Source organism: Pseudorasbora parva, chromosome 21 (assembly GCF_024679245.1).
Source record: "Pseudorasbora parva isolate DD20220531a chromosome 21, ASM2467924v1, whole genome shotgun sequence".
Lineage (NCBI taxonomy): Eukaryota > Metazoa > Chordata > Actinopteri > Cypriniformes > Gobionidae > Pseudorasbora > Pseudorasbora parva.
The window spans coordinates 189,055-202,500 of NC_090192.1; the positions used below are offsets into that span (position 1 = coordinate 189,055).

General features: G+C 48.7%; 2 protein-coding genes and 1 long non-coding RNA gene across 4 annotated transcripts in view; 2 read left to right on the forward strand and 1 right to left on the reverse strand.

Moving 5' to 3' along the window:
* The first annotated feature begins 1,891 nt into the window (after positions 1-1,891).
* On the forward strand, positions 1,892-5,712 carry LOC137055761 (uncharacterized). Of its 2 annotated transcripts, none has more exons than XR_010900062.1 (3): positions 1,892-2,133; positions 2,226-4,822; positions 5,340-5,712. It is a non-coding gene; the product is annotated as an uncharacterized lncRNA (long non-coding RNA). The 2 variants fall into 2 exon arrangements; XR_010900061.1 differs by having other exon boundaries at positions 2,226-4,799.
* Positions 5,713-6,001: 289 nt separating this feature from the next.
* LOC137056577 (transmembrane protein 238-like) lies at positions 6,002-6,972 on the reverse strand. Its single transcript, XM_067430741.1, has 2 exons — positions 6,490-6,972; positions 6,002-6,177 (listed from the first exon to the last, which is right to left on the reverse strand). The coding sequence occupies exon 1, from the start codon at positions 6,955-6,957 to the stop codon at positions 6,499-6,501; it is 459 nt and encodes a 152-aa protein (XP_067286842.1). The 5' UTR covers positions 6,958-6,972; the 3' UTR covers positions 6,002-6,177; positions 6,490-6,498.
* Positions 6,973-7,007: 35 nt separating this feature from the next.
* The window catches only part of shisa6 (shisa family member 6), a 163,530-nt gene continuing 157,091 nt past the window's right edge, over positions 7,008-13,446 (forward strand). Inside the window, exon 1 of the mRNA XM_067430729.1 lies at positions 7,008-7,122. The gene's annotated coding sequence lies outside the window, so the exon portion shown is untranslated. The remainder of the gene's footprint in view (positions 7,123-13,446) is intronic.

Sequence of the window (13,446 nt, forward strand, 5' to 3'; positions counted from 1 at the left end):
CACACCATCATGTGTTTGAGCCAGAGCCGAGTGTGCATATATATTGGTTAGTGTGAAATATAATGTAATTTTCTCCAGATTACTCGTCAGGACAATTTGGAAATGAACAGCAGTGATATCTGGATGAAGTTTGTGCAATTGGTTTGTTGACAGAAACTGCCTCACTTCTCAGTAAACCGACGGAAGTGACTGTTAATTATGAGCTGTGTCCCAAAATGTGTTCTTGTGCACTATTCTATGACTTTAGTATAAATACTGTAACCTGCACAGTTTATGGTCAGGGTTAGGGCCAGTTTATGGTCAGGGTTAGGCCCAGTTTATGATCAGGGTTAGGGCCAGTTTATGATCAGGGTTAGGCCCAGTTTATGATCAGGGTTAGGCCCAGTTTATGGTCAGGGTTAGGGCCAGTTTATGGTCAGGGTTAGGGCCAGTTTATGGTCAGGTTTAGGCCCAGTTTATGGTCAGGTTTAGGGCCAGTTTATGGTCAGGTTTAGGGCCAGTTTATGGTCAGGGTTAGGGCCAGTTTATGGTCAGGGTTAGGGCCAGTTTATGGTCAGGTTTAGGCCCAGTTTATGGTCAGGGTTAGGCCCAGTTTATGATCAGGGTTAGGGCCAGTTTATGATCAGGGTTAGGCCCAGTTTATGATCAGGGTTAGGCCCAGTTTATGGTCAGGGTTAGGGCCAGTTTATGGTCAGGGTTAGGGCCAGTTTATGGTCATGTCTAGGCCCAGTTTATGATCAGGGTTAGGCCCAGTTTATGGTCAGGGTTAGGGCCAGTTTATGGTCATGTCTAGGCCCAGTTTATGATCAGGGTTAGGCCCAGTTTATGATCAGGGTTAGGCCCAGTTTATGATCAGGGTTAGGGCCAGTTTATGGTCATGTCTAGGCCCAGTTTATGATCAGGGTTAGGGCCAGTTTATGGTCATGTCTAGGCCCAGTTTATGATCAGGGTTAGGGCCAGTTTATGGTCATGTCTAGGCCCAGTTTATGGTCAGGGTTAGGGCCAGTTTATGGTCATGTCTAGGCCCAGTTTATGGTCAGGGTTAGGCCCAGTTTATGGTCAGGGCTAGGGCCAGTTTATGGTCAGGGTTAGGGCCAGTTTATGGTCAGGGTTAGGGCCAGTTTATGGTCAGGGTTAGGCCCAGTTTATGGTCAGGGCTAGGGCCAGTTTATGGTCAGGGTTAGGGCCAGTTTATGGTCAGGGTTAGGCCCAGTTTATGGTCAGGGTTAGGCCCAGTTTATGGTCAGGGTTAGGCCCAGTTTATGGTCAGGGTTAGGGTCAGTTTATGGTCAGGGTTAGGGCCAGTTTATGGTCATGTCTAGGCCCAGTTTATGGTCAGGGTTAGGCCCAGTTTATGGTCAGGGCTAGGGCCAGTTTATGGTCAGGGTTAGGGCCAGTTTATGGTCAGGGTTAGGCCCAGTTTATGGTCAGGTTTAGGCCCAGTTTATGGTCAGGTTTAGGCCCAGTTTGTGGTCAGGTTTAGGGCCAGTTTATGGTCAGGGTTAGGCCCAGTTTATGGTCAGGGTTAGGCCCAGTTTATGGTCAGGTTTAGGCCCAGTTTGTGGTCAGGTTTAGGCCCAGTTTGTGGTCAGGTTTAGGCCCAGTTTATGGTCAGGGTTAGGCCCAGTTTATGGTCAGGGTTAGGCCCAGTTTATGGTCAGGGTTAGGGCCAGTTTATGGTCAGGGTTAGGGCCAGTTTATGATCAGGGTTAGGGCCAGTTTATGGTCAGGTTTAGGCCCAGTTTGTGGTCAGGGTTAGGGCCAGGTTATGGTCAGGGTTAGGCCCAGTTTATGGTCAGGGTTAGGCCCAGTTTATGGTCAGGGTTAGGGCCAGTTTATGGTCAGGTTTAGGCCCAGTTTATGGTCAGGGTTAGGGCCAGTTTATGGTCAGGGTTAGGCCCAGTTTATGGTCAGGTTTAGGCCCAGTTTGTGGTCAGGGCTAGGGCCAGTTTATGGTCAGTGTTAGGGCCAGGTTTAGGCCCAGTTTATGGTCAGGGTTAGGCCCAGTTTAAGGTCAGGTTTAGGGCCAGTTTATGGTCAGGTTTAGGCCCAGTTTATGGTCAGGGTTAGGGCCAGTTTATGGTCAGGTTTAGGCCCAGTTTATGGTCAGGGTTAGGGCCAGTTTATGGTCAGGTTTAGGCCCAGTTTATGGTCAGGGTTAGGCCCAGTTTATGGTCAGGGTTAGGGCCAGTTTATGGTCAGGTTTAGGCCCAGTTTATGGTCAGGTTTAGAGCCAGTTTATGGTCTGGGCTAGGGCCAGTTTAAGGTCAGGTTTAGGCCCAGTTTAAGGTCAGGTTTAGGGCCAGTTTATGGTCAGGGTTAGGGCCAGTTTATGGTCAGGTTTAGGCCCAGTTTGTGGTCAGGGCTAGGGCCAGTTTAAGGTCAGGTTTAGGCCCAGTTTGTGGTCAGGGCTAGGGCTAGTTTAAGGTCAGGTTTAGGGCCAGTTTATGGTCAGGGTTAGGCCCAGTTTATGGTCAGGGTTAGGCCCAGTTTATGGTCAGGGTTAGGCCCAGTTTATGGTCAGGTTTAGGGCCAGTTTATGGTCAGGGTTAGGCCTAGTTTATGGTCAGGGTTAGGGCCAGTTTATGGTCAGGTTTAGAGCCAGTTTATGGTCTGGGCTAGGGCCAGTTTAAGGTCAGGTTTAGGCCCAGTTTATGGTCAGGGTTAGGGCCAGTTTATGGTCAGGTTTAGGCCCAGTTTATGGTCAGGGCTAGGGCCAGTTTATGGCCAGGTTTAGGCCCAGTTTATGGTCAGGGTTAGGGCCAGTTTAAGGTCAGGTTTAGGGCCAGTTTATGGTCAGGGTTAGGCCTAGTTTATGGTCAGGGTTAGGGCCAGTTTATGGTCAGGTTTAGAGCCAGTTTATGGTCTGGGCTAGGGCCAGTTTATGGTCAGGTCTATGCCCAGTTTATGGTCAAGTTTAGGGCCAGTTTAAGATCAGGTTTAGGCCCAGTTTATGGTCAGGGTTAGGGTCAGTTTAAGGTCAGGGTTAGGGCCAGTTTAAGGTCAGGTTTAGGCCCAGTTTATGGTCAGGGTTAGGGCCAGTTTAAGGTCAGGTTTAGGGCCAGTTTAAGGTCAGGTTTAGGGCCAGTTTAAGGTCAGGTTTAGGGCCAGTTTAAGGTCAGGGCTAGGCCCAGTTTGTGGTCAGGGCTAGGCCCAGTTTATGGTCAGGGTTAGGGCCAGTTTAAGGTCAGGTTTAGGCCCAGTTTAAGGTCAGGTTTAGGCCCAGTTTAAGGTCAGGTTTAGGGCCAGTTTAAGGTCAGGTTTAGGGCCAGTTTATGGTCAGGGTTAGGCCCAGTTTATGGTCAGGGTTAGGCCCAGTTTACGGTCAGGTTTAGGCCCAGTTTACGGTCAGGGTTAGGCCCAGTTTATGGTCAGGTTAAGGCCCAGTTTATGGTCAGGTTTAGGGCCAGTTTATGGTCAGGGTTAGGGCCAGTTTATGGTCAGGGTTAGGGTCAGTTTAAGGTCAGGGTTAGGGCCAGTTTAAGGTCAGGTTTAGGCCCAGTTTATGGTCAGGGTTAGGGCCAGTTTAAGGTCAGGTTTAGGCCCAGTTTAAGGTCAGGTTTAGGCCCAGTTTATGGTCAGGGTTAGGGCCAGTTTATGGTCAGGGTTAGGGCCAGTTTAAGGTCAGGGCTAGGGCCAGTTTAAGGTCAGGGCTAGGCCCAGTTTGTGGTCAGGGCTAGGCCCAGTTTATGGTCAGGTTTAGGGCCAGTTTATGGTCAGGGTTAGGCCCAGTTTACGGTCAGGTTTAGGCCCAGTTTATGGTCAGGGTTAGGCCCAGTTTATGGTCAGGTTTAGGGCCAGTTTATGGTCAGGGTTAGGCCCAGTTTATGGTCAGGGTTAGGCCCAGTTTATGGTCAGGTTTAGAGCCAGTTTATGGTCTGGGCTAGGGCCAGTTTAAGGTCAGGTTTAGGCCCAGTTTATGGTCAGGGTTAGGGCCAGTTTATGGCCAGGTTTAGGCCCAGTTTATGGTCAGGGCTAGGGCCAGTTTATGGCCAGGTTTAGGCCCAGTTTATGGTCAGGGTTAGGGCCAGTTTAAGGTCAGGTTTAGGCCCAGTTTATGGTCAGGTCTATGCCCAGTTTATGGTCAGGGTTAGGGCCAGTTTAAGGTCAGGTTTAGGCCCAGTTTATGGTCAGGTCTCTGCCCAGTTTATGGTCAGGGTTAGGGCCAGTTTAAGGTCATGTTTAGGCCCAGTTTATGGTCAGGTTTAGGCCCAGTTTATGGTCAGGGTTAGGGCCAGATTATGGTCAGGGTTAGGCCCAGTTTATGGTGAGGGTTAGGGCCAGTTTAAGGTCAGGTTTAGGCCCAGTTTATGGTCAGGTCTATGCCCAGTTTATGGTCAAGTTTAGGGCCAGTTTAAGATCAGGTTTAGGCCCAGTTTATGGTCAGGGTTAGGGTCAGTTTAAGGTCAGGGTTAGGGCCAGTTTAAGGTCAGGGTTAGGCCCAGTTTATGGTCAGGGTTAGGGCCAGTTTAAGGTCAGGTTTAGGGCCAGTTTAAGGTCAGGTTTAGGCCCAGTTTAAGGTCAGGGTTAGGGCCAGTTTAAGGTCAGGGTTAGGGCCAGTTTATGGTCCGGTCTAGGGCCAGTTTATGGTCAGGGTTAGGGCCAGTTTAAGGTCAGGTTTAGGCCTGGGTATGGTCAGGTTAAGGCCCAGTTTATGGTCAGGTTAAGGCCCAGTTTTTGGTCAGGGTTAGGGCCAGTTTAAGGTCAGGTTTAGGCCCAGTTTATGGTCAGGGTTAGGGTCAGTTTAAGGTCAGGTTTAGGCCCGGGTATGGTCAGGTTAAGGCCCAGTTTATGGTCAGGTTTAGGCCCAGTTTATGGTCAGGTTTAGGCCCAGTTTATGGTCAGGGTTAGGCCCAGTTTATGATCAGGGTTAGGGCCAGTTTGTGGTCAGGGTTAGGGCCAGTTTAAGGTCAGGGTTAGGGCCAGTTTAAGGTCAGGGTTAGGCCCAGTTTATGGTAAGGGTTAGGGCCAGTTTAAGGTCAGGTTTAGGCCCAGTTTAAGGTCAGGTTTAGGCCCAGTTTATGGTCAGGGTTAGGGCCAGTTTAAGGTCAGGTTTAGGCCCAGTTTAAGGTCAGATTTAGGCCCAGTTTATGGTCAGGGTTAGGGCCAGTTTATGGTCAGGGTTAGGGCCAGTTTATGGTCAGATTTAGGCCCAGTTTAAGGTCAGATTTAGGCCCAGTTTAAGGTCAGATTTAGGCCCAGTTTATGGTCAGGGTTAGGGCCAGTTTATGGTCAGGTTTAGGCCCAGTTTAAGGTCAGATTTAGGCCCAGTTTAAGGTCAGATTTAGGCCCAGTTTATGGTCAGGGTTAGGGCCAGTTTAGGCCCAGTTTATGGTCAGGTCTAGGCCCATTTATGGTCATCTTTAGGCCCGGGTATGGTCAGGTTTACATCTCGAGGCGTCAAAACCGGATCTGCCTGTGTGTGCCGACGCCTTGCCTGGCAAAGGGAACCTGACCCATCCATCTGAACCCACTCGTTACACTGCATGCCTGATTTCTTGACACCACTAATGAATAAATAATAGGAGGCGTAATTGCTCATGCATTTCCAGGAAACTTCTCCATAAGGTGATCCTGTGTATCCCGACTGCATGGACGATACACTTAAGCAGAATTACATAAAATACTTCACAGCTATTACAGTATTGTCATCAGTTGTACAGTACTAATGCCTGAGTCTGTGATTAAAGTGTCTATCACACGTTTGACCTGTCCCAGAGTCCTGTCCCCTGGTGTGTGTTTGCTGTGATTGTGAAAGACGAGCGTTTAATGGCTCAGGTGTCCAGGAACACAATAGCAGGTGTGGCTTCGTCTGGCAGGTTTTCCAGGATGTGATGAAGGTAATGGCTCTGTTTACAGTGGAAACACCAGAGCCGGGTCTGGAGGAAGACGGCCATCCCAATCAGTGTGCAGAGGACGGGCCGTAACGCATAACATGCAGTTTAAATATAAATGAAAGTGCTTCATATTCCAGAATTATAACAAAAACTGGCCAAATGAATCATTTTCTGACAACTCTTTATTTCATAAAATGTATAAATCCTTAAGTATGTACAAGTTTAAAAGTACAAATATATAAATCATATGTAAAGTGCTCGTGGATGAAGAGCTTCTCCCTGATGATCCTCAGCCGGTCCAAAGATGAAGGGGTGAGAACCGCTGCTTTTCTTCATCAAACTCTGGGTTTCGGAAACAAACGTCAGGTCAGGGTCAGATTTCATACAGCAGAACAACAATATACTCATAATATAGCGATATACGGATATAATATAGTCATATATGGATATAATATAGTGATTTATAGATATTATATTGCGATATACGGATATAAATATACAGATAACATGAGTGGATTCAGTAATTATTCAGTTCTTTAGTTTGATGTGCTCTAATATCGTTTGCTATGAAGAAACATGTTTATCTGGGAACTGTTCATAATCATAAGATCAGCTGAGCGCGGGAGTCAGTGGGTCGAGCTCGTGCGCGTACCGGTTCCGGTCAGAGGGCTCGCTCCCGTCTCCCGTAGCCCTCGGGGCTCTTCAGGATCTCCAGCTCCACCTTCTTCTCATCGCAGCCTCGCGCGTACGCCGCGTTGACGCATCCCTCCGAGCCCGGGCGTTCCCAGGTGATCCGCGTGGTCCTCTTCATCCCGGGCTCCGCGCTCTTCATCCCGTTCTCCCGCGCGCTCCGGGACAGACTCTCGAGCTTCCGCGCCCAGTGCGCACAGCTGCCCGCGCTGCTGTTCTCCAGATCGGCGGCGGAGACCGTGACGTTCCCGGTGTACCACATGACCCACCAGAACAGGCTGAGGAACACCTTTAGCGAGCCGCTGTAGATCAGGAAGTCCCCGTAGAAGCGGCCGTCGCGGCGCAGATTGGCGAACGCGCCGACTAACAGCAGGCAGAAGCCGAGCGTGTCGAACGCGATCCCGAGGCCGAGTAACGCGGCGCAGCCCATCCCGTGTCCGGCTCACACCTGCTCTGGCGTTAGTGCTGCACACCTGTGGAGGAATACACCTGCGCATGACGTCACCCCGAGAGAGCGCGTGCGCGCTCGGACACGCGGAGTTGTTTTGGGAAGCGTTCAGTGGCCTGTTGCACAAAGCGGGTTTCAGTTGCTCAGGTAAGTTTGAGATTAATTGGAAAAAACTCTTGTTTATCGGGTATTAAGAAGCTGGATTGGTTTTATTCACGGCTAACCTGATCGGGAGCCGGTTTTATTCTGGGTTAGAGATTGCAAACCCAATCTGGACCAATCAGCTGCAAGTAAAGATGCAATAAAGCCACACCCCCTGCATCCAAATTAAAGCAGTTTATAATGAGAGAACTTTTGAAATAAAATTGTGCATCTTTTGGTGATAATTATTTATTATATTTATAGTATATTAATTATAATCACTTTTCATATAAACAATATATTAATTGACAAGTAGCCAAATAGTAATATAAATTTAATAAACGTATTCATAATTATTTTAAACAACGTGTATTAATTTGAGCTTTGTGAACCTATAATTATTATTATGCATATTTCTTTGATCACATGCATTGATAAAGTCAGATATTCTCTCAGCTGCTTCTCAAACTAAAGTGTTTATTCCTGCCTTGTAAACACATTTAATATCAATAATTTTCAAAATGATCTCTCAATCTTCAGAAGAGAAGTGACTCAAATGGATGCTGTGATTGGCTGTTTGCCGCACTAACTCTGGATTAAACCTGAGTTGGCAGAGGAAGTTTATACCGAGCTTTGAGAAATGGTTGAACTTGATCTAAACCAGGCTGGACTGATCTGGATTTGTCAACTCTAACCCTAACCTGAAACTCAGAGTTTGTTCAGCTAGCTTCATATATTATATAAATTAAAAGTAATTATAATTTGTAGCCTATAATATAATTTTTTTAAAATAGCACCAAAGGATAAGCAAATTTGTCTCTAAATTTGTCCCCAGAGCAGGTTAGCCGTAGCCTAGAACGCTAGACGCCCCCAAGCAGCAGCCAATCTAATCTGCCGTGAGTGTCGTCTACCAACTGTCAATACACTTCTGAGCTGTAAAAACCAAACTCTGGTCGGGCCAATCACATCGTGTATAGAGTCGGTGGGCGGGGCCATAATGACGACGGCCGAGTTGTGTTTGCGTGCTTCTAGTAAACACAGAAACTGGCGAACGGCGGTCTGTCGAATCAGCTCTGACCGCGACTCTGGAAGACTTGAGTTCAGCTTTTCTCTGAGAAAAGAACAAAGAACGGCACTGAAGTCATTCTGAAGAAGGGAAGATGTGTTCGAGCTTAGCCGACCAGATACGGAGAATGTTAAATCTGTCAACAAGCTCTGCTCCTTTGCTCTGGTTGGTTATAGCGATATCCAATCGCGTGCAGAGGGAGTTTGACAGACAGCCGTTTATCCCACCCCTCAGATTGAGCTGTCAATGGTGAGTTTCCAGATCTTGATGTGGGTCAGGCTAGTCAGGCTAGGTTAGCCGTGTAGTGTCAGTTACCATGGTGATAAACACTGATAAAAACCGATCCACCTTCTTAAACCCCAAAAAACCAGAGTTTGCTCAAACTAATCTCGAACTTACCTGAGTAACTGAGACCAGCTTTGTGGAACAGGCCACGGGTCCTTCAGATTTAATAATGCATTAGTCAAATAAACATTACCTAAGATGATAAAATGCTGAAGGAGAGCAAACCCTTTCTGACTGTCTCCGTTGGAGTAAGTTGTGGCTCAGTGTGTATTTCCCACGTCTATATAATCATGTGGTTATGTTTCATTAATGCAGTGTACACTTATTGAGTTCTTGATTTACCCCGAAGAATTAAAGCGAGATGTGACAACATGCCCCACAGGTGACCCTATGACACATTACATGTGATCTGATCTGATGGAAAAAACATACTCAAGATAAACTATAATATTTTTTCAATAACACAATTATCAACTTTTTCATATAAAATAATAATGGCATTTTTTAATAATTAAAAATAAACAAATTGACAATAAACAACGCAAAACACAGCTATACGTGTTAGATGAAAACAATAATAATGAATCATTTCTGAACATCAGTGTTTATCACATGATTCCTCAACAGAAATCATAAAAGTATAGAATAATATAAAATAGTCTTATTTTAAACATACACACACAAAAAAACAAAGATGACAAATTAACTTCAGTAAGAAATGCACTTTTGCTAAGGTTATATATTATAAGCAGAAAAAATATTATATTAAATATTCAGTGATAGAGTTCTGTATATAGTGTAGATATGGCAGTAAATAGTTCATTTTTGTAGCTAACCCTTAGCATTCATAGTTATTTCATCTTCACTAATGGTTGGCATTTATTGTTTTAGCCATTCTACAATCATGCTAGCCATTTAAAGGTCTAGGCTAATTTACCTAAAAATAATCCCTATGTTGTTCTGTCTGACTGAACCGCCACTTGTGGCCGCCAGATGGCGCTAGAGACCGTCACATGAGGAGACACGCGCACGCGACATAATCTCATCTCAAACATGGCTCCGCACAGTGAACAGAATAATGCATTTACACATCGGTTCCCACTGTAAGAGTAAATATTAGCCATCATAACCCCGTCTAACTGAACACACGTCTGTGATGTTTGCAGAATATTGTGAGAGATGATGATGATCCCTGACTAGAGACGAGCGTAATGAGGCGTCAGAAATAATGATGTCCTGGGGGACCAAAGCTAGTAAAAGCTTGTATTTTTCTCAACTGTTCAGTGAATGCATCCATGAGACGAACGCTGAACATATCGCGGTGTGAAAGAAAGAGACACACAGTCAACGATGTTGAGCTTTCCCCACAGCAATATTACAATTACAACAATAAACACAAGTGTTAATGAGCAAGTGACTGATCCCAGAGTGAATACAGCTCTGGTCCATCTGAAGGGTCAGAGAGAGGCTGTGGTCCATCTGAAGGGTCAGAGAGAGGCTGTGGTCCATCTGAAGGTCAGAGAGAGGCTGTGGTCCATCTGAAGGGTCAGAGAGAGGCTGTGGTCCATCTGAAGGGTCAGAGAGAGGTTGTGGTCCATCTGAAGGGTCAGAGAGAGACTGTGGTCCATCTGAAGGGTCAGTGAGAGACTGTGGTCCATCTGAAGGGTCAGTGAGAGACTGTGGTCCATCTGAAGGGTCAGAGAGAGGCTGTGGTCCATCTGAAGGGTCAGAGAGAGGCTGTGGTCAATCTGAAGGGTCAGAGAGAGGCTGTGGTCCATCTGAAGGGTCAGAGAGAGGCTGTGGTCCATCTGAAGGGTCAGTGAGAGACTGTGGTCCATCTGAAGGGTCAGTGAGAGACTGTGGTCCATCTGAAGGTCAGAGAGAGGCTGTGGTCCATCTGAAGGTCAGTGAGAGGCTGTGGTCCATCTGAAGGTCAGAGAGAGGCTGTGGTCCATCTGAAGGGTCAGTGAGAGGCTGTGGTCCATCTGAAGGTCAGAGAGAGGCTGTGGTCCATCTGAAGGTCAGAGAGAGGCTGTGGTCCATCTGAAGGTCAGAGAGAGGCTGTGGTCCATCTGAAGGGTCAGAGAGAGGCTGTGGTCCATCTGAAGGGTCAGTGAGATGCTGTGGTCCATCTGAAGGGTCAGAGAGAGGCTGTGGTCCATCTGAAGGGTCAGTGAGAGGCTGTGGTCCATCTGAAGGGTCAGAGAGAGGCTGTGGTCCATCTGAAGGGTCAGAGAGAGGCTGTGGTCCATCTGAAGGGTCAGAGAGAGGCTGTGGTCCATCTGAAGGTCAGAGAGAGGTTGTGGTCCATCTGAAGGTCAGAGAGAGGCTGTGGTCCATCTGAAGGGTCAGAGAGAGGCTGTGGTCCATCTGAAGGTCAGAGAGAGGCTGTGGTCCATCTGAAGGGTCAGAGAGAGGCTGTGGTCCATCTGAAGGGTCAGTGAGAGGCTGTGGTCCATCTGAAGGGTCAGAGAGAGGCTGTGGTCCATCTGAAGGGTCAGTGAGAGGCTGTGGTCCATCTGAAGGGTCAGAGAGAGGCTGTGGTCCATCTGAAGGTCAGAGAGAGGCTGTGGTCCATCTGAAGGGTCAGAGAGAGGCTGTGGTCCATCTGAAGGGTCAGAGAGAGGCTGTGGTCCATCTGAAGGTCAGAGAGAGACTGTGGTCCATCTGAAGGGTCAGAGAGAGGCTGTGGTCCATCTGAAGGGTCAGAGAGAGGCTGTGGTCCATCTGAAGGGTCAGAGAGAGACTGTGGTCCATCAGAAGGGTCAGAGAGAGGCTGTGGTCCATCTGAAGGGTCAGAGAGAGGCTGTGGTCCATCTGAAGGGTCAGAGAGAGGCTGTAGTCCATCTGAAGGGTCAGAGAGAGGCTGTGGTCCATCTGAAGGGTCAGAGAAAGGCTGTAGTCCATCTGAAGGGTCAGAGAGAGGCTGTGGTCCATCAGAAGGGTCAGAGAGAGGCTGTGGTCCATCTGAAGGGTCAGAGAGAGGCTGTGGTCCATCTGAAGGGTCAGAGAGAGGCTGTGGTCCATCTGAAGGTCAGAGAGAGGTTGTGGTCCATCTGTAGGGTCAGTAAGAGGCTGTGGTCCATCTGAAGGTCAGAGAGAGGCTGTGGTCCATCTGAAGGGTCAGAGAGAGGCTGTAGTCCATCTGAAGGGTCAGTGAGAGGCTGTAGTCCATCTGAAGGGTCAGTGAGAGGCTGTGGTCCATCTGAAGGGTCAGAGAGAGAGAGGCTGTGGTCCATCTGAAGGGTCAGAGAGATGCTGTAGTCCATCTGAAGGGTCAGAGAGAGAGGCTGTGGTTCATCTGAAGGGTCAGTGAGAGGCTGTGGTCCATCTGAAGGTCAGAGAGAGGCTGTGGTCCATCTGAAGGGTCAGTGAGAGGCTGTGGTCCATCTGAAGGGTCAGTGAGAGGCTGTGGTCCATCTGAAGGTCAGAGAAAGGCTGTGGTCCATCTGAAGGGTCAGTGAGAGGTTGTGGTCCATCTGTAGGGTCAGAGAGAGGGTGTGGTCCATCTGAAGGGTCAGAGAGAGGTTGTGGTCCATCTGAAGGGTCAGTGAGAGGCTGTGGTCCATCTGAAGGGTCAGTGAGAGGCTGTGGTCCATCTGAAGGTCAGAGAGAGGCTGTGGTCCATCTGAAGGGTCAGAGAGAGGCTGTGGTCAATCTGAAGGGTCAGTGAGAGGCTGTGGTCCATCTGAAGGGTCACAGAGAGGTTGTGGTCAATCTGAAGGGTCAGAGAGAGGCTGTGGTCCATCTGAAGGTCAGAGAGAGGCTGTGGTCAATCTGAAGGGTCAGAGAGAGGCTGTGGTCCATCTGAATGGTCAGTAAGATGCTGTGGTCCATCTGAAGGTCAGAGAGAGACTGTGGTCCATCTGAAGGGTCAGAGAGAGGCTGTGGTCCATCTGAAGGGTCAGAGAGAGGCTGTAGTCCATCTGAAGGGTCAGAGAGAGGCTGTGGTCCATCTGAAGGTCAGAGAGAGGCTGTGGTCCATCTGAAGGTCAGAGAGAGGCTGTGGTCCATCTGAAGGTCAGAGAGAGGCTGTGGTCCATCTGAAGGGTCAGAGAGAGAGAGGCTGTGGTCCATCTGAAGGGTCAGAGAGATGCTGTAGTCCATCTGAAGGGTCAGAGAGAGAGGCTGTGGTTCATCTGAAGGGTCAGTGCGAGGCTGTGGTCCATCTGAAGGTCAGAGAGAGGCTGTGGTCCATCTGAAGGGTCAGTGAGAGGCTGTGGTCCATCTGAAGGTCAGAGAGAGGCTGTGGTCCATCTGAAGGGTCAGAGAGAGGCTGTGGTCAATCTGAAGGGTCAGTGAGAGGCTGTGGTCCATCTGAAGGGTCACAGAGAGGTTGTGGTCAATCTGAAGGGTCAGAGAGAGGCTGTGGTCCATCTGAAGGGTCAGAGAGAGGCTGTGGTCCATCTGAAGGGTCAGTGAGAGGCTGTGGTCCATCTGAAGGGTCAGAGAGAGAGAGGCTGTGGTCCATCTGAAGGGTCAGAGAGAGGCTGTGGTCCATCTGAAGGGTCAGAGAGAGGCTGTGGTCCATCTGAAGGTCAGAGAGAGGCTGTGGTCAATCTGAAGGGTCAGAGAGAGGCTGTGGTCCATCTGAAGGGTCAGTAAGAGGCTGTGGTCCATCTGAAGGTCAGAGAGAGACTGTGGTCCATCTGAAGGGTCAGAGAGAGGCTGTGGTCCATCTGAAGGGTCAGAGAGAGGCTGTGGTCCATCTGAAGGGTCAGTGAGAGGCTGTGGTCCATCTGAAGGTCAGAGAGAGGCTGTAGTCCATCTGAAGGGTCAGAGAGAGGCTGTAGTCCATCTGAAGGGTCAGTGAGAGGCTGTGGTCCATCTGAAGGGTCAGAGAGAGAGAGGCTGTGGTCCATCTGAAGGGTCAGAGAGATGCTGTAGTCCATCTGAAGGGTCAGAGAGAGAGGCTGTGGTTCATCTGAAGGGTCAGTGAGAGGCTGTGGTCCATCTGAAGGTCAGAGAGAGCCTGTGGT